We start from the raw sequence: 21,423 nt of genomic DNA on the forward strand, positions 1-21,423 counted from the left end.
CATCCGGCACAGTAAGCTATCCTACCACAGACGTCACAGCCCCTCCCATAGACATGAATATACTCAGGATGGGGGATAAGATGTCTGGTGGGGGAGTACCCCTTAAAGATTCTAAGAGGGGACCTCTATTCGCTAGAGCAGAGGGTTGGCTAGCTTCAAGCAGTGACCCTCGATCTGGCAGAGCGAATCTGTCTGTGTGTTCCATCAATGGATTTTAATTTCAATTGTCATATGTAACACAATACTTCCCCTGCAGTGGCCCTTGCACAAAAAAAATTAGCAGCTGACTGTAACTTACCCCGATCACAAGCAGCTGTTTTAGAAAACTACCCTTTTACCTGAATATGTTTTAACTAGCACATGGACATTTGGGGCATTAATATCTAGAACATACATATTAGAAAGAATCCCAATAGTGTGTTGCAAAATGACAGCTCAAATGTAGTACATTAGCGTTTACCCGAACAGTGTTTCTCCAGCTGTTGCAAAACCACAACTCCCTGCATGCTCAGACAGCCATCGACTGTCCAAGCATGCTGGGAGTTGTAGTTTTGCAACAGCTTGAGGCTCCCTGTTTGGGGAACCCTGTAAATTAAAAACACAACCTGGCCTAACCATAAAATTCTGACATCTAAACAGAACCTATAGACATACCCTTTAACTGAAGACCCTTTAGAAAAGAACATCCTCAGCTCCCCACTTGCTGTGTTACCTGAATCTTCTGCTGTCTACGCTTCTGCTCCTCCACTTTCCTCGCCAGGGCTTGCTTCTTGGCACGTAGCTCTCGGAAATCATGCTCTGCCCCGCTGTTTTCTGGCTCAGAATCTTCTGCAAACGCTTCAATCACTACATCATCCTGGTTTAAAAACAGGTTTATGAGCAGTTAGTGTAAGATTTACAGCGCATCACCTGCATAATATGTTCTCTATGCAATACCTGAGCGATTACCTTCCTGCATATATTTCCGCTGGCCTTACAACAGAACACCGGCATGCTGTAATTCACACTACAGATGGATATACTATGATATGAAACATTTACATTTCAGTGTATGAAAAAGGAGAATTCCAAATTCATAAAATATTCAAAGTACAGCTGTTGTATTAGCATATGGCCACTTTTTATGGCTTAGAATTATTAGACATGTGATCATCATGTCGTTTGTGTATTAAGTCAGCCATATACATTGCAATGCTGTATTTGACTGTATTGAACCCTCCGAAAAACCGCCTGGTTTAGACTTATTACATTCTTGCTCAGCCAAGACCCTAAGAAAGTATCAGCTATCACAATGGAAACACATGTCCTCTTTTGTGGCGTCCATTTAATTCACTATTTTTGGTGGATGTCAGTAGTCCTACAGAGCCATAAGTCGAATCTGATAAAAATCTGAAGACTATTAAATAGGTCTCTGTCAGGACACGTCCGTGGGCATTAGAGAAGGGGACTTTAAACCATACAACCAACTTAAACAGTGGAAAAGATCGATCTATGGTTTTGTTTAGCACAATGTGGGGGAGATTAATCAGCAGGACTAAGGTCCAATTTACACTACAGAAATTTGACCCCAAATATCCTCAAGAAATTCCAAGCAGATTCCACTAACAGCAGCCCCCACTGGAATTGGAATGGACAGTAGGTGCTGTCCCATGGACTTCTCTGGTGGACTCTTTGCCTTGAATGGACAGTAGGTGCTGTCCCATGGACTTCTCTGGTGGACTCTTTGGACTCTTGAAATTTGCCTTGGTATCTACATTTTGGGGGAGATTTATCAACCCAGAGTGGTTCAGTTGCCCATAGCAACCAATCAGATCTCAGCTTTCAATTGTTAAATAAAATAAAAAATGAAAGATGCTTGGTCAACTGCTCCACTGTCCCATTGCACAAGCTTTGATAAATCTCCCCCTTTGTGTGCCAAAAAATCCACTTACCCACTTAGTTCACATGTTCATCAGAGGCTATGTTCGGGGCCTCTGTTGCAGATTCCATACATGTCCAAAACAGACCTGGTCGTTCATTTGCATGATGGACACCAACAGAGCCTGACAGACAGGGCTGGCCCTACAATGGGTCCCGCTGGGTCACATGGGCGGCAAATTGCCACCTCAAGAAGATTTTTCACATACAGTGGGGCAAAAAGGTATTTAGTCAGCCACCAATTGTGCAAGTTCTTCCACATAAAAAGATGAGAGAGGCCTGTAATTTTTATCATAGGTATACCTCAACTATGAGAGACATAATGAGAAAAAAAATCCATAAATCACATTGTCTGATTTTAAAGGACTGCTGCCTACCTAATGGGGGAACTGCTGCCTACCTAATGTGGGGGAACTGCTGCCTACCTAATGTGGGTAATGGCATAGCACTTCTTTGGCCCATGCAGCACAATGACAGAGCACAGTGACTTTAATGGGGTCCATCAGGTTTCTGTCATTTAACAAAACTGTAAAATCAATATCCATTTTGGTAACACTTTTAAGCTAAGACCAGACACATTTGATTTTTTGTTGTTACCAGCCTATGGGTGAATGGGTGAAATGCGCACAGTAAAATTTGCAGCATTTCAGAAACCGAGGTCCAGATTTGTCAATTTGCTTAAAAGCAAAGCGGTTAGGTTTTGCCCATAACAACTAATCACAGCCCAGCTTTCATATCTTAACAGGCTCCGGTAAAATGAAGCTGATCTGTGATTGGTTGTTAATGGAAAACCAAACCATTTTGCTTTCAGTTAGATTGATAAATATTGGCCAGAATGAGCATACTGTACTGTGACTACACATTTGGAAGTGGCTTAGAAAATCTGATCCAATACAGTTAGGGTTCACACATACCATATCAGCTGCAAATTTCATGCACAAAAATCAGCATGTAATCTTACAGCAAGTAATCAGTTTTTCTGCATGAAATAAGCTCTCATACACTGCAGGAAAACTGGCTGATTACATGCTATGACAATAAATGCGGATTATTGTGCATGAAATTTGCAGCAGGTGAGGTATCTGTAAACATACCCTAACTGTACTGTATACATGAATCAGAATTTCAAAGCCTCTTCTTAATGTGTAGTCACAGCACAGCATGCTCATTCTGGCCTATTTCAACAATGCGGTTCATCCTTTTGGCAGGAATTGGAATGCAGTGTGCACAGTGCAGCAGAATTCCATTAAAGGGATACTCCGGCCCTCGTACATCATGGGGGTCCCACCGCTGGGGAATCCCACAATCTGTCATTGCGCACACACCTTTGTGAGTTCTCCACAGCGCTGGTGGCTCCAAATGTGCAGCGTGACGACCACGGGGTTGGAGTATCGTGACGTCACGACTCCACCCCCGTGTGACGCCACGCCGATGCAAGTCTATGGGAGGGGGCGTGGCAGCGCCCCACCCCCTCAATGCAAGTCTATGGGAGGGAGCCTCCAGCCAAAAGTGGGTGCACAATGACAGAATGCGGGGGTCCCCAGCGTCAGGACTCCCGCGGCCAGACATCTTGTCCCCTATCCTACAATGGGAGGCTGCTGCATCAGAATCTTTGCCCAGAGTTTTTTTCTGCAGGTGGAAATTCTGTAGAATTATAATCAAAAAGCTTTTTTTGTGTTTGTTTTTTTGGAGTTTTGGAAAAAATCCAAACCTAAATTTCACATAAAAAATTATGGATTTTAGTAGTGGATTTGACTAAAAAAAACTACAAATTTTTGTCATTTTTAGGGCTTTTTTGGGGGGGGGGATTTACAAAGTAGCATTGACCTCAATAGGAAAAAACATATTAGGAATTGAAAAGTTAATTCTTTAGGTTGATTTAAAGGGGTTTTACATAACCAGAGTGGGGGAAGGAAGATCCAAATTATTCCCCAATTTGAGGGCCGTCCTGGATTCATACACTGGAGCTGGCCAACTCCCTTTGGTGGCATGTAGTCTGTAGTAGGCGGCTGTTAAAGCTAATGTAGGCAGAATCAAAAATTCAAGATGGAAAATTTAAAGTATAAGGCATAAATGCTTATCTTACAAAGGCACATTTATGTAAAGTTGATTTTGGTCGGATAACCCCTTGAACTTAATGTGCCTTACACGTTTAACTGCATTAGTTAAGATCGAATACCCCTTTAACCACTACAAACCGGTAATACCTCACAAGACCTGCTATCTTGAGGATGATCTGGCCCAGTTGTGTAGCCAACACAATTTATCCTTTGTGATTCAATTAGTTTCAGCATGCCAATTTTATCCCAACAAATCAACTAAAAAATTACTTCATTTTTAGCCTATTCTATTCCACGGCAACAAGATGGCTAGTGTTTCTTCACTGCTTTTAATGTTATGGCTCCTCGCTATATTATCTATCTCTAGGTAATACTAGGTGTGAATACACTGCAAGCATTTTGATCATCCCTTTTGATATAACAGGAATATTAAAAACAAAGAGACCTTTTCTCCATTAAATGGTTGTCCATGGCTATCCCTTCCCCAAGTTCATCCTGAGAAGGAGGAAGGCAGGCTGCTCACACACAGCTCATTCTCACTTCCTCATCTCCAGGTAGCGTATCTCCATCAGAGGTTTAGAAAGAGGTATGTTTCAGCTAGCATGTGGTAAAAGTCTGTTGAGATCAGGAGTTAAATGTGGCTCCTGGTTAACTTCTGAGAGGTCAAGTGCTTGTCAAAAGGGTATGTAGATTGTATGTTCAGCTTTCGTAAGATGCTGGGTGCCAGGGTCCCGCCTACAAACCAAAGGGGAACTTCTCACTTACCAAATGACTAAGGGCATTAATGACTATATGTGAGTGAAAGGAGGAGGGGACACCCCAATGTCAGCTGGGGGGTCACAAGTTCACAGTGTCTGGTAGCCAGCTCTACAAAAACGTGAGAAAATGAGCTGCTTCCAGTGATAGTGCGTGCAGTACACAACCCCTGCTTCATGGGAATTATATACTTGTGAAATGTACAAGTAATACCTGTACCAGATCTATTTCAAGATATGCAAAATGCATTTAAAAAAACAAAACAAAAACAAGTGTCCATGAATGCAATACAAGTATATTTCAACTGAATACATTTCAGTTTAGGTGCTTTTATACCCATCTTCCATAATGTAAATACCACTGACAGGTACAGTGAATACCATTCAGTATCTTGTGACATCGGCACCTGTCATGGGGAAGAATACATTAGACAGCAAGCAAGCAGCCAGTTCATGAAATTGATGTGTGGGCAAGTGTGTGGTTCAAAGATATTTTGGCAAAATTGTGAAAGCTAGACAACCTGGTCTGAACATCTCCTAAACAGCAAGTGTCATGGGGTGTCCTCAGCATACAGTGGTTAGTATCAACCAAAAGTGATTCAAAGGAACGAGAACCTGCCAATTCATCAGTGCCCAGGACTCACTGATCATGGGGACTATCACTGATCATGGGGACTAAATAACAGCTAAATAATTACTGTTGGCTATGCTAGAAATGTGTGAGAACATGCAGAGCCGCAACAACCAATTCCCAGGATGGGTTAGGGTGAAAATTAATCAAAGAACTTTTGACCCTGGGAAGCCCAGGGTCACTGAAACCCTTATTATCTCCCACCCCTAAAATTTAACCTTTATTCATATATTATTAAAAGAATTTATAAGGTGAGTATATAACTTAAAAACTACGGGCTTGTGTGTGCTTAATAGTATTGTTTGTATTTCATCCAGTTATCACTGGTAAATGAATTGGTCCATATGTGGACTGCAGTTCCACAGTATATTGCACGCACAAGCTGACGATATTAAAATGCTGAAAATGCCCCCTCGAGGGGGCATTTTCAGCATTTTAATATCGTCAGCTTGTGCGTGCAATATACTGTGGAACTGCAGTCCACATATGGACCAATTCATTTACCAGTGATAACTGGATGAAATACAAACAATACTATTAAGCACACACAAGCCCGTAGTTTTTAAGTTATATACTCACCTTATAAATTCTTTTAATAATATATGAATAAAGGTTAAATTTTAGGGGTGGGAGATAAGGGTTTCAGTGACCCTGGGCTTCCCAGGGTCAAAAGTTCTTAGAACATGCAGAGACTGCAGCTTGCTAAGTAAGGGGGTTACATAGCTGCAGAAGGGTCTGAATGTCCATGTTGTCCTGTACATGGCTCAAAGCACCTACAATGCACACGTGAGCATCACAATTTGACCATGGAGCAATGGAAGACAGTGACCTAGTTTAATGAATCATATTTACATTATGTGGTCAGTTGTGTGTCACTTACCTGGGGGAAAATGGCACCAGGATGTACTATGGAGGAAATGTAATGCTCTAGGCAATATTCTACCGGGAAACCATGGTCCTTGGCATGCATGTGTTTTTTTTTTTATTTTTTTTTTTTTACTTTGATATCTACCAAATATCTAAACATTGTTGCAAATCAAGTACACCCCTGCATAAAAAGAATATTCTCTTAGTAGTACTGTCCTTCAGCAGGATAATGCTCCCCAGTCACACAGTTAAATATGCTCATGGTTTAAGGAACATCACAAAAAGAGTTGCTTTGTTCTCTAAATCCCTAAAAGTCATTCCGATCAGATCACCGGTGGGATGTGCTGGAAAAACAAGTTTTATCCATAGGGACTTGGGATTTATAGAACTTCTGCTGCCTAAATCAAAGGTCTTGTGGAATCTATGCTTTGACAAGTCAGAGATGTTTTGGTGGTATGAGGGAAACTACACAATATTAGGCAGTGGATTTTAATGTTATGGCTGATCGATGTACATACATAGGTCACTAAGATCCATAGATATACTGTGTAAAAGAAACTAGGGGAACACTGTGGACCAATGACAGTATTATGTAGATACTAACCTATAGTAGAGGCATGTAGAGTAGATGGATCAGCTTTAATGATCAGTGCCAGGCAGCTGCTGCCAAGGCTAACAACGTCATGGGATGTATAAAAAGAGGCATAGAGGCTCGTGACAGGGACATAGTTTTGCCTCTGTATAAATCACTAGTCAGACCACGTATGGAGTATTGTGTCCAATTTTGGGTGCCTGTATATAAAAAGTACTTGGCTGAACTGAAGAGGGTGAAGAGGAGGGCGACAAAGATAACTGATGGTATGGGGAGGATTACAGGACCAAGACAGGTTATCAAGCTTGGAGTTATTAAGTTTGGAGAAAAGACGTCTTAGGGGTGGTCTGATCACAATGTACAGATATATAAATACACCGTACAGAGATCTTTCTAGGGATCTTTTTATACATAGGCCAGTAACCATGACAAGGGGGCATCCTCTACGTTTGGAGGAAAAAAGGTTTCACCATCATCACAGACAGAGATTCTTTACTGTAAGAGCAGTGAGACTGTGGAACTCTGCCGCATGATGTTGTGATGTCTGACTCAATAAACAAGTTCAAGGGGGAGTTTGGATTTTTTTGGGAAAAATATAACATTATAGGTTATGTATACTAGACTTGTGGATAGAACGTTGATCCAGGAACTTATTCTGATTGCAAATTGGGTCAGGAAGGACTTTTCCTCTGTCATGGGGCATCTGGCATTAGCCTAATGTTTTTGTTTTTTTTTTGCCTTTTTTTAGGTTGAACGCGATGGACTCGTCTTTTCTTTTTTTCAACCTTACAAACTATGTTACTATGATCCTTCTGTGCACTGTGACCACCATAGTTCAAATCTTTCCGCCTAGACTAGATCTGTAAACTGTGGATATATGCAACAAAACAAAACGGTGGGGAATTGTTAAAAACATGTGCAAATGAAATCTTGAGGAACCATCCATAGCCACCAATGAGAATGTTCCTTTCTTTTTTAAAGAAGTATCTGAAAAATGAGATCTGGAACCTGGTTGCTATGAACAACTAATTAACACTAATTATTATGAATCCTCTCAAGTTCCTAACTGTTCCTTATTGAACATTATTTTTAATAAAGCAGGAATATTTTACAGTAGTCTGAGCTAGCTATTTTTGCAAATTGATATTCTGCAATGTGTCTCATTATGGCAAACCTCAACCTACCCCCCTGCCAAAACAAAGTAAAAACACAGCTGCTATTTCCCCCCAAAATTCCAGTCTGTGATAACAGTTGTAGGGATGGAAAAACCCTTCAGGAATGACCATTTACAATTATAAACAATTCTCAACATACTGGGAGTTGTAGTTTTTGCAACAGTTGGAAAGTCTTCTGCCCTAAATTAAAGCTGTCAGGTGACTTCTGCTACTCAGCCTGTGTCATGCATATGATAGGGGAATAAAAGTGGGTATATGTATAGGTTTATATGATTTGGAGCAGGATTTCTGAGTAAATCCTGACATGACTCCTAGTAGAGATAGTGAGAGTCCTGCTTACCCTGCCTATATTTAGGGGGAGATATATAAAAACTTTTCTAGAGTTAAAGTGGTGCAATTGCCCATAGCAACCAATCACATCTTTTTAAAAATTAAAAAAGCAATCTGATTGGTTGCTATGGGCAACTGCTGCTCTTTCCCCTTAGTGATTGACAGCTTTTTCTGTATCCGTGTGCTGTGTGAGCAGGGGAAGCAGGTTACTTACTGTCTCTCCTAGGAGAATCATATAAACTCATATCACAGGGCTCCTGTCCTATGGTATGCTGCTCTCAGATAGGGCAGCAGAAATAACATGACAGGTCCACTTTAAGACACAACTCAAAGATGTGACCCTAGTTTTGCAGAGGCTGGAAATCCACAGCCGGACGACCTTTGCACTAAGGTTAAGATTCTACTGCTCTTTTGAGAACGGTTGATGTGAACTCCTGTAAGGGTTACTGTACAGCGTTCTGATACAGGCATTAAGTGTGAATATTTCATGGTTGTTGTCTGACTAACTTGCTGGCCAGACATTTTTATATGCATAGTATAATCCACAGTAGTGGGACTAGAAAATATTAGTATTAGTCCAAATAGCCATGATTACATGTGGCTGCCCCAAAAGAACACAGCGCATTGTAGATGTGAACAAGTACATGGGAGGTTGAGCAGAGCTTTTGCCTCAAACTTCTTAATCAGATCAGGATGTGAGGGACAGACAGGGTTCAGTGGAGGGGGTAGTGGGATGGGTGCTGTCAGCTCTTCCTGTACGTGTCAAATAGACTTCAATTCACCCTGAGCACAGCACCAAGATATACGCCCACAAACTTTATCCCCAATCTGAACCCAAAACCCCCCCCTCCCTCTCCCCTCATTCCTCCGTCTCGGCTGCAACACATTATTATTAAAAAAAAAAAAGCCATGAAATAATAGCAGCAGATGATGGATGTGGTAGAGAGACAGGGACCGTAAAACATACATTAGGATGATACAAGAGAGACTGCGGATAAGCACAATACGCACAATGGGGGTGGCATGCCTATGTACAGGAGAGTGCCACAGGGTAGAATAAGGCTATAGCACATACTTGGCACATCACTCAAATATCAATTGTTTAAAGAAATAACAAAAACCTCAGATTATTTCTTCTGGGTTGCTTGTACTTCTTACCACTGGCTCAGTGGGTAAACCCTAGTCTCCCCCACTTTTTAACCAATACCTGATCTTCCAGTTGGTTTCCCTCCGGGCTTCCTGTTTCCTTTCCTATGGCGTCTGGGACGGGTGCCACCGACACATACTTTCCACCCTTGAATGCCAGCAGAGGCTCTTCTTGTCCGCACAGTGCTTCCAGGAAATATTTCAGTACTGTGACCCGCTTACAATCCGCAGCAATAATCTAGAGGGGGAGAAGGAGGGAGAATAGATAATAAGAAAGGAAAACACTGAGCAGAGGCAGAAGAAAAGGGCCAAGTGTTCCATTAACCCTCTGAGTCTGATCTGCAATGGAGACGCTAAGGTTGTAATAGCACAAGTCCTCCAGACCCCGTGCCTAACATAAAAGAAAGTTCATGCTATTGTAATCTGTATTCAGGCATGTGAAGACCACCGCACAAGACCAAACACAAACTCAAAACACAGAACAGATTCATGAAATGCAAAAAAGCTATATGTCACATGCAAAGGAACCACAAGTCTCAGCAAATACTGCCAGTCTATGAATGGCATATTTAGTTCTTGAACCGCAGCAGAGCCACACATTTTCACTTGTGTATATGAACACAATTGTATCCTCTATTTTGCCAAACCACGGAACTGCATTTTACAGTAAAAAAAAAAAAATACAGAACAAAGAAAACTGTTGCACAGGTCATTTGGCAAGACATTGGTTTGAGAAGTCTGGATATAGACAGTGTGGTCAACAGCGTACAGAAAGTGGAAATTGTTACCCCAAAAATATATATTTTAAGAAAAATCTGATTAATAATGAAGCACAAGATGGGAAATGACCTGGTGTGACTGCTGCCAATCTGCGTTCTCACTTATCTGTTGTAAGCACAGTGCCAATTAAAAAGTGGTTTCCCTTAAAAGGGGTATTTCCATTACTATAACTTTTGGGGGTTCTGCCTCTGGAACCCCACTGACTGTGAAAATGAAGGGGATGCTGCACTAATACAGTGCTGCACCCCATTCACCTACAGAGGTGTATAGCGCTACACCAGTGCTCTACTGCCCCTTCATTGTCATGGTTGTTGGAGGTCTCAGAGGGCAGACCACCACTGATCAATATGCAATATCCTAGTATAAGGCCACAGCTTACTATGGGTAAAAAAAACTTTTTGGACATAAAAGTAATATTTCTGGTAATCATCTGACTGCTTCAGGCCTGGCTTCTAGAACCTATGCTGACTGATTTGGAGGTTGGTGCCTTTACTTCGCATTGGAAAGGTTTGTGTTTGAGCAGGGACCGCGATCTACTACTCCTGGGTTTTACTCTGTATACCTTAGTGGTCTACTATACACCCCTGAGGCCAGTGACCGGGCAATCGCGATCACCTGGGTATAGGATCACATCACCAGCCAAGTGAACACATACCAGTACCTAGGTGGGGCGCTGGAGCCACAGGGCATCCATCGCGTGAGCAATGTTTCTTTTATTATTTTACACTATTCCCCTGCTTTGCTCAAGTGTTTGTACATCTGAGTAAATCCCTTTAAATAGGGCAAAAATCTGTGAAACGGATAAGAGTGATCACTATTCTTTATACAATTTTACATGGAGAACTTAAACATTTACAAAGCAGACTATCTCTGAAGCATGGAAGTAGTGCGTGTACTACCCTATAAATTACACTTAAAGTTCCCTTTTCAAGCTGTGTTATTTCAACGGGAGTGTAATCCTAGAAAATAAAGATGTATATGTACAAAAAAAAAAAAAAAACGTCACCATGACAGGCAAAAGTGTGCGAGTTACAGGTAGCAGTGCTGAGTTTGCCATTTGGAACAACTCATCGTGATGTTATGTGTTGTCAGTGGGCTTATGTGAGACCACAGGTAATGTGCAGCTGTGTGACCCCCTTCCATGAGCCGCTGCAGAGAGCAAAGAATGAACAGTATTTGAACTCTGCATGGCCCTGCAATTGTCATAAGTCCTCTAAATGACCATAAGTTCTAATGCTCCTACTCTGACAATGAGATTTTATATAGCAGCATACCGTAAAACTAGTGTCCAAACTGCTATGGGTCCAAACCTCGGTACAGCTGACATGGTAATAAGGGTAAATCTAGTCACGAAAACTATAGCAAAATGCTAACAAGGGAAAAATAGGTAAAGGGGAGAGATACTTTTTAGGTTCCTGTCAAACACCACTTTATTTAATTGCTAGAGGTCATATGGCTTTCTGAAAGAATAGACTTTTAGCAAAAACAAACAAAAGTTTCAATATCACATATGAAATCCCCCCAACAATGAGACTCTTCAATCTTATTTTCAGGAAGCACATCCTAATGTAAGACTGCCTTATGCTATTCTTATTTCCTCAGCATCATGCAGAATTAGTCTATGTTCACAAAACATTTTTTCCGGTTGTATCACAGGGCAGAACAAGGGTAGTCTGCATCAAAATACATGTGCAATACACAAACAATGTATTGATATCAATGGGAAATAAATGCCATGGTTCACAGGGTGTGTCAGTTTTATGCAGCTGATTTGAAATGCATGTTGTGTATTAAAAAAAGGGGGAAAAATAGTGACATTGGGGGGAATTTATCATTATTTGTCTAAGGCTGTTGCACTCCTTTGATAAATCTTGTGCAAATATAGAATCGCCCCCCCCCCCCTCGCTCCACCGTACACTCCTTCTCTACCTCACAGGAAAAGTGGACATAAGGATTTTGTTCTATTGCTTTGAGGCCTGGATTCCATTGAGGTTTTTTGTCCATCAGCAATAATGCCAGAAAAACTGTCCCAGCTTTTTCCTGTGTTTTGTCAGTTTTTCTTGTGTTTTTACTAGCGTTTTTGCAGGTGTGTGGAAAGAAAAAAATGTACTAAACTTTTTTCTTTTTCTTTGAAATTTAGATACGTGAATGCGGAGGAGTATGTCAGATTTCGTGGATTGTGAGGATGAACAGAGTTTTTTTTTTAAATGTCAATAAAAAGGGTTAACGAGGGCTGGGGGGGGGGGAGTGTTTTTTATTTTTTTTCTATTTTTTTTTCAATGTGTTGTGTCTTTCTTTTATAATTGAATTTTCAGGCTTAGTAGTGGAAGGCGTCTAGTAGACAGAATCCATTACCAAGCCTGGGCTTAGCGTTAGCACCCAAAACAGCTAACGATAACCTCCAAATATTACCCCGGTACCCACCGCCACAGGGGTGCCAGGAAGAGCCGGTACCAACAGGCCTGGAGCGTCAAAAATGGTGCTCCTGGGCCTAGGCGGTAACAGGCTGACGTTATTTAGGCTGGGGAGGGCCAGTAACAATGGTCCTCGCCCTCCCTTGTAACGTCAGGCTGTTGCTGCTTGGTCGGTATCTGTCTGATACTGAAAATAGGAGGAAACCACACACTTTTTTTTAAATATATATATATATATATATATATATATATATATATATATATACGCATAGGGTTCCCCCTATTTTCAGTATCAGCCAGATACCAACCAAGCAGCAACAGCCTGACGTTACCAGGGAGTAAATAGGGAGCCTCCAATTGTTGCTAAACTACAACTCCCATCATGGGGGGCTGTAATTAAGCAACAGCTGGAGGCACACTGGTTGCAAAACACAGAGTTTACTTAACTCAGTGTTTCCCAACCCGTGCACCTCCAGCTGTTGCAAAACTACAACTCCCAGCATGTAAGGTTTGTCAGTGCATGCTGGGAGTTATAGCTAGAGGCGCACAGGTAGGGAAACACTGAGTTAGGAAACAGACAATGTTTCCCAACCAGTGTGCCTCCAGTTGTTGCAAAACTACAACTCCCAGCATGCCCAGGCAGCCGAAGGGCATGCGGAGAGTTGTAGTTTTGCAACATCTGGAGAACAGTTTGGAGACCTCTGTGTAGTGGTGTCCAAACCGTAGTCCTCCAGATGTTGCAAAACTACAACTCTCAGCATGTCCAGACTGCCAAGGCATGCTGGGAATTGTAGTTCGGCAACATCTGAAGGAACAATGTTACAGAACTACAACTCCCAGCATGCCTGGACTGTCTGGGCACGTTGGGAGTTGTAGTTTTGCAACATCTGGAAGAGCACAGATTGGAGACCCCTGTACAGTGGTCTCCAAACTGTGGCCCTCCAGATGTTGCAAAACTACAACTCCCAGCATGCCCAGACAGCCAAAGCTGTCTGGGCATGCTGGGAGTTGTAGTTTTTAAACTACCAGAAGAAACAGTGAAGAGCTTCACTGCTGCCTCTGATGCAGATGCCACCGCTTCCACTTACCCGCACTTGTGTGCCTCCAGCTGTTCGGTAAGTGCCGCGGTCCCCACCGCAGCTCTCGGCGTCATCTTCCCCTGCTGTGCCCGGACTTCTAGCGGCGGTTAGAGCAGGGGAAATGAACTTTACCCCCCAGTCAGCTCATTCACTGTGATTGGTCCACAGGGACCAATCACAGTAATCGCTGACCAGGACCATCGATAGATGGTCCTGGGGGGTGTTGCAGAAGTTGTCCCCTGCTGGAAACAGCGGGGCTTCTGCCAGTTAACGCGTGCGATGCCACGCATCGCCGGGTTAACTGAATGCAGTTTATAAACGCGGAACGCAGATCTCCAGAATGTTTTTCTGCGATCCGCATTTAAATTAAAAAGCCGGTGGTACATGCGGCTACATCGCACTGCCACTGGCTCCTTTATATAGTACACTGTCATAATTCATAATCCCCGCTGGGAGAGGGGAGCTCTCATTGGAGAATAGCTATTGGCCAATCAGAGCTCCCCTCTCCCGGTGGCGGGGATTATGAATTATGAGTGTATATAGAAGCCGGTGGGCAGCGCAGTGTAGACGCATGTGCCTCTGGCTTCTATAGTTAATAAATGCGGATCGCAGTGGGTCTCTGGAGAATGACCCGATGCAATCTGCACCTCAGCCCCTGGACTACAACGCCCATCATGGGCAGAGTCTGTCCATGATGGGAGTAGTAGTTCTAAATGTACTGCAGTCGGGGGATGTGCAAGTGCCATCCCTCAGCATTGCGGTACTACAACTACTCCCATCATGGGACAGACTCTCATGATGGGAGTAGTAGTCCAAGGGCAGAGGGGCAGATCACAGCAGATCATTCTCCAGAGATCCGCTGCGATCCGCATTTATTAACTATAGAAGCCAGCGGTACATGCGTCTACAGTGCGCTGCCCGCAGGCTCCTATATATAGCTCTTATAAGTCATAATCCTAGCCGGGAGAGGGGAGCTCTGATTGGTTAATAGCTATCCACCAATCAGAGCTCCCGTCTCCCGGCGGCGGAGATTATGAATTATGACAGTGTATACAGGAGCCGGTGGCAGCACGATGTAGCGCTTGTACCGCCGACTTTTACAGTAAATCACAGCGGATCACAGCGGGTCTCTAGAGAATGACCCAGTGCGATGTGCACCTCAGCCCCTGGACTACAACTCCCATCGTGGGCAGCGTCTGTCCCATGATGGGAGTAGCAGTCCTTACTGTGCCAAAATAGACACTTTTGGTACTTGTCCTCCGAGGTGGTGTATATTTGTGCAAGAAAATGCAGTTTGCTAATTTTTTTTTGGGCAAAAAAAACAAAAAAACAATGCAGTTAGTAAATTGATTCTACAGTACAAAAAATGCTCTATGGTAGAATTAACCGTAGACAAGGGGATGAAAAGTTTTATCAGAATTTGCGCAAAAAAGAGACGCAAAAAAACACTTGGGCTTTTTTTTGCGCAAAAAATTAGACACAAAATTGCTCTATATACAATGATAAATTCCCCCCATTGTGCATAAAAAAAATAAAAAAAGACAGGAAAACACTACACCGTGTAAATATACCTTTAGACTGCGCATTCACACTTCTTTGGAGGGTACTCTAAAGCGTAAATAACACTGTATTCAGTGGGAGAAAAACTCAGTTGTGTTTTTAAACAATGATTACAACTGGGGGAAAAGTGCATGGTAATCATTTTGGATGTATTACAGTGTGTTTATAATTGTGCATTTCTTGATGTGTTTATGGTGCATCTTTTTGCATATAAACTCTTCAAAATGCTTAAAGTAGTAATCCAGTATATGAAAACTTAGCCCCCACCCCCCATGATCTCCCGTACGCCCCGCCCCCCCCGCCAAAATAGCACGTGTCGACCACTGCATGACGCGGCGGCCCGTCACCCCCTCAATGCATCTCTATGGAATGCGGTGGTCGGACACGTCCCCTCACCTTCTTGTCGGACACCCCACAATCTTAAAACTTATCCCCTAACTTTAGGGTGGGGATAAGTTTTCAAATTGCATGCGAAGACTTGGTTTGCATTAAACACTCATAATATCGTGCCACAAAATACCCAATAAAACTTTGCAAAAATAAAATAAAAATTATGTTTTATTAAAAACAAAACAACCTTGAAATTTGAGGCTGTTTTTGAGAGCCACCTCCTTAAGCCTTCATTATACATTTGTGACATATTAAAGAGTGGGTAATAAAACACTAAAACAGCAGCTTGAAAGTTTTTTTCTTTTGTATTTAAGTAGTTAATTTTTTATTTTCATCCTTAATTGATAAGACTATGGTGACAACTTGCTGTAGTTTGTAATTGCAATAAAAGGTGCTGAATCTTATAAATAGCAATAAGGCACCTGAATCAACCACATTTTGAGACTCATATATATTACAGTTAAAAACTTTATTAGGATGAAACCACTAAAATGCCCTTGAAACAAGATCACTACTATTATTACTAGGTAAGAAAGTTATTAATTTTCCATTGAATGATAAAATCAGTTTTTCATTTGATTTTTACAATGTGGATATTGCATTGTGATTTACCGTAGTTCAACCCTTCAGAACTTCCTTTTGCTCCATTTTTACCTAAATATTTATTGTCCTTTTATTGTGTATGGTAACACAGTGGCTCAGTGGTTAGCATTGTTGTCTTGAATCACTGGGGTCCCGGATTGGAATTTGACCAAGGGAACATTTGCAAGAGAATTCAGGTTTCTTGCAAACGTTTTTTTTTTACCATTCTTCAGCCTACCTACATTCCAAAAATATGCCGATTTACTTATTGGCTTCCTATAAAACTGGCCCTAGAGTATGGACTTTATTCAGGAAATTTAGATTGTGAGTCCCAATGGAGACAGGGACTAATGTGAATAGTGACAACATCTGTCTTGTGATTCGGAGTGTGTTGGTGTCCAATGATCCTATGCAGGCTAATGTGTTTCCATAGTTACAGCTTACAAACAAACCATGTTATAAGCAGATTGTGATGTATCTCTTATCTATCTGTCCCCTTGTTTTTGTTAACCTATTGATTTTCACATTTAGCAAGAAGCAGGGAACACCTTTTTACCATTCTTTAGCCTCCTTCCATTGGGATTGTAATGTGCAAGAGTTAAAGGGATACTCCGGTCCTAATACATCTTATCCTCTATCAAAAGGAGATTGCTGGGGACCCCGCAATCGGTCATCGCGCACCCACCTTTGTGAGGTCTCTGCATCGCTGGAGGCTCCAAATGTGTAGCGTGACGACCACGGGGACGGAGTATCGTGAGGTCACAACTCTGCCCCTGTGTGACGTCATGCCCCGCCCCCTCAATACAAGTCTATGGGAGGGGGTGTGACGGATAGGGGATAAGATGTATTAGGGCCGGAGTACCCCTTTAAGAGTTGCTAACTAAGAGTAGCTTCAATTTAGGTGGAACCTATGCAATTGTATGGCCAGCACATAATACCTTATCTCTCAAGAAATGTATAGCTGAATGAAACCTTTGACAACCTTCGAGATGCCATTAAAATTAAAGGAGAACTCCAGCCAAAATTAACTCATCCACTTTTCACAGAATAGGGGATAAGTAGCTGATCATGGGGAGTCGGACCGCTGGGGCCCCCCAAAATCTCCAGCTCTCAGTTAGGGGCAAGTGCGGTAGATGGCACACACTCCATTCATTTCTATGGGAGCATGGAAGAGACCCAAGTACAGCACTTGGGCATAATCAGCACTCTCATAGAAATGAATGGAGCTTGTGCTGTCTACCGGTAGACGACACACGCTCCTCACAGAGTGTCGGGTCCCGTTCTGGAGATCGCGAGGGGTCCCAGAGGCCGAACTACACACGATCAGCTACTTATTTCCCTATTCTATGAATAGGGGATAAGTAAAATGTTGTTGGAGTTCTTTTTTAATGTCCACCTTTTCACACAACATCTTTCCCTGGCAAAGACATGGTTAAAAAAATCTTGCCTGTCTGCATTCAACACTAGGGGAGAATAGGAACCTACTGCAACTGGTTTTATGGAGCTTACTGTATAAAACAATATCCTGAAATTTCTTAAGCTCCCTCTAGTGGTGGCTTTATTCAAACAGAATTGTATTGTTTAGCGAAAAGACTATGCAGATGATTTGGAGCTTTTTTTTTTCAGAAAAGAGCTCTTATTCTTATAAATGTACATTAGTAAACATTCACTAACAAAAAAAAAAAAAAAAAACACACCACACACATTGTCAGAATTGTTCCCCCAGAAGGTAATAACTGTTAAGCTGTATGTACTCCAAAACAGTACACTGAAAAATGCAATTTATCCCCAGAAAACAAGCACTTCTAAGACCACCCACACAAAACATGGGTCTTGGAAAGTGGGGATAAAAAAAAAATATAAAAAAATGCATTGGTAAGGGGTTAACGTGCCATAACGCACATGCCTGTTATTCAAGCTAGTAATTTATCAGGATACCAGCTCACAGACCTGCACGCTTTACAAGAACTGACCATGTCATTGCTGTTACTTTTCCTAAAGGTAGTATCCCCCGGACTTGTGCTGCCAGCGCTGACATTGCAGCACTCCTAACACACAGCAGGATTCCCAGGATTAAGTTACTCACCCTGCATAACTCCGAGACACAGCTGTACATAAAGCGTTTAGTAATCACTTCCTGGTATAAAACATGGGAGCGACTCATAACTAACTCGCTCACATATTAATGCCACTTTCTACGAATCCCTACATTAATCACCTCCTGCTGCTATTCTAGGACTTGGGGCACAACGAAAAGATCCTGATAAACCAGCTAAAATCTTCATAAATTATTCAATACATGCGTGTAATGCACATCAGAAAAAGTGAACATCCATGAAAGAAAAGCATTCTTATAACCCTTAAATGAGTTGTCCAGGACAAATAGTCTGCTGTATTCTCCCCACAGTCAGGTAGCCCATCCTCTATCTTAAGAGGGCTAAAAACAAAAAAAAAAAACAACAAAAAAGTTTGTCTCCTCTTCCTGCTTCCAAAACAAAATGTCAAGACAGGACCTGCCCATTCAGCCAATCACTGGCCTCAGCTCTGTCTTGGCCAGTGATTGGCCGAGCAGTCAAGGATGCAGGGAGAAGAAACAAATGGTAGGGGGACCAGAAGCATCTGCAATGGGAACTGAAGGACCGGGTGGGTAGAGCTGGGCGGTATGGCCAAAAATGTGTATCATGGTATTTTTGCAAGTTATTTATTTAACTGTACAGTAACCCCCCGACCTACGATGGCCCCGACATATGATAAAATCGACATACGATGGCCTCTCAGAGGCCATCGCATGTCGATGTAAGCATCGACATACGATGCTTTTATATGTCGGGGCCATCGCATTAACTGCTATCCGACAGCGCAAAATGCTTAAGCTGCTGTCGGATAGCAGTTTAAGCATCCCGGGCAGGTTCACTTACCTATTCCCGCTGCTCCGGGTCCACTTCACGATCCTCCGGTGTCTTGTGCATGTTCTGCAGGGTCCGGGCCTCGCTTTCCGGCGTCGTTATTACGTCACTACGCACGCCACGCCGGCGCAGCAGCGTAATAATGTCACCAGAAAGCGAGGCCCGGACCCTGCAGAAGATGCGGAAGAAGCCGGAGGATCGCGAAGAAGACACCGGAGCAGCGGGACAGCATCGGGAGCGGTGAAGACCTGGTCCGGAGCGACGGGGACAGGTGAGTACAGCTTCCTAAACTTTCCATTGCACGGATCCCTCAACATACGATGGATTCGACAAACGATGGGTCGTTTGGAACGAATTACCATCGTATGTTGAGGGACCACTGTATTCCCCCCCAACCAATCATGTGACCAGTGAGTGCTGCTTCTCCCCCAACCCCCCCCCCCCAGGTTTATCAGCCCAGCCCTGCACTGAGGAACTAAACATATGTCACCCGTGAGCGCTGCTTCACCCCCCCCCTTTGAATCACCTTCCGACGTTGCCCGTTATCGGCCTCAGCGATGTCCCACCTCCCCGGTGATAGGCTGAGCGAATTGTCATGTAAGAAGCCAGCCGGCTCCTTACACGACAGTGGGCTCAGCCTATCTCCTCCGGCCAAGGCGGGATATCGCTGTGGCCGGTGATAGGCTGACGGCTCTGTGACGTTCCCATCCCCAGGACAGCAGCGGAGGGACCGTGAAGCAGGTAACGGGGAACACCGGAATGAGAGTTAAAGTTTGTTTAATTTTGCAGCCCGGGAACAGGATAGTACAGTACAGCGCTGGCCTGATCATTTATTGGGGGGGGGGGGGGGGGGGGGGGAAGCAGAACAGCGTCCGTGGGTCACATATGATTAGTTCCCCGATGTGGGGACAGCTGCTGTGGCTTATAATTCATTCATTAAAGGGGGGGGGGGGGAGGGGCCCAACCAGTATTGCGGTATGGGAAAAATGCATATCGTGTAGGAAAATTTTTTCGGTATTTGGTATGAACCGGTATACCACCCAGCACTACACTACGGGTGGGTAAGTATTACTATATATGTATTTATGAAAACTGAAACCGAAAAAGACCACATGGTACATGGTGCCAACTGCGCTTCTACCATGCCACTACTTTAACCCATTAAGGACATAGCCCATTTTAACCTTGAAGACGCAGGAAAATTCCAATTTTGAGTTTATGCTTTTTCCTCCTCGAGTCATAACTTTTTTATTTTTCCCCCTAGAGACCCATATGAGGGTTGTTTTTAAGAAGTGTACTTTAAGGATAAAATAATAGGTTCTCTTTATTCTGTAGCTCAATGCGATTAAAATGATGCATAATTTATATTGTTTTTCTCAAACAAAATACGTATATTTAAAATTGTTCTCTTCTGATCACTATAACTTTTTAGATTTCTATATATGGGATTGGGGCTAAATGGTTATGTTGTGGGATTACCATAACACTGTGGCTAGCTTTTTGTGAACTCTTATTTCCCTTTGACTTTTCTTTTTTTGGCTACGAATCCCACAATTCCATTTTCCTCCCCACACATCAGCCACCACACCCATTGAAACATAAATGAGCTGCATCCATTCAAAAGCCTTGTGGTTTTCAATCAGGATGCCTACAGCTGTTGCATTAGTTGCAGAATGATCTCTCTCCCACCAAGCAATCCCTCCACCCATTGAAGCAGACAGGCTCCCTGTCATCAGCTGACTGGTGAGTCAGGTCTTGGCCACATTGCAACCTGGGAAAAATCTGAGACAACAGTCATTTTGTATGCTGGTAAAAATATTGGGGTGAAAATCACAGAAGAATTGTGAGAAAACAATCACACACAGGTACAGACACTATATTATGAACTGCACTAACTTTACAGCCCCTGTAGCATAGTCAAATAAAAAAAAAATCCTGGAATAAAAACATTTTTCTGATACATGATGTGATGTGCACCCCTTCGCTTTTTCACAGGAGGTTTTTTTTTTTTTTAAATTGATAGTGGATCCAGCATGTCACCCAGTCAGAGGCCATATGCCCAGCAGAGGTGAGTGAAAAGAGTTTTAGGGTCCCATTCAAAATGAGGCCACCTCCGCGTGGTGGATGGGGGGGGGGGCATGTTTTGATCAAAAAGTGCTCTAAGAGCCTCCATTTTTTGACCAAGAGTGCTGCTGCAAACTTTTTTGTATACTCTGTATTTGCCACAGCAGTGTGCACC

At 42.8% G+C, this 21,423-nt stretch overlaps 1 protein-coding gene across 5 annotated transcripts in view; it reads right to left on the bottom strand.

The window, feature by feature from the left end:
* Window positions 1-21,423, bottom strand: part of SMG6 (SMG6 nonsense mediated mRNA decay factor) — a 260,985-nt gene that overhangs the window by 12,447 nt on the left and 227,115 nt on the right. For all 5 annotated transcript variants that reach the window (XM_056558716.1, XM_056558717.1, XM_056558718.1 and 2 more), the window contains 2 exons: window positions 9,535-9,711; window positions 713-856 (listed from right to left, as the gene is read on the bottom strand). In XM_056558716.1, the coding sequence (XP_056414691.1) occupies window positions 713-856; window positions 9,535-9,711 (321 nt within the window). The remainder of the gene's footprint in view (window positions 1-712; window positions 857-9,534; window positions 9,712-21,423) is intronic.

Source organism: Hyla sarda, chromosome 2, assembly GCF_029499605.1.
Source record: "Hyla sarda isolate aHylSar1 chromosome 2, aHylSar1.hap1, whole genome shotgun sequence".
In the NCBI taxonomy this organism is placed as follows: Eukaryota; Metazoa; Chordata; class Amphibia; order Anura; family Hylidae; genus Hyla; species Hyla sarda.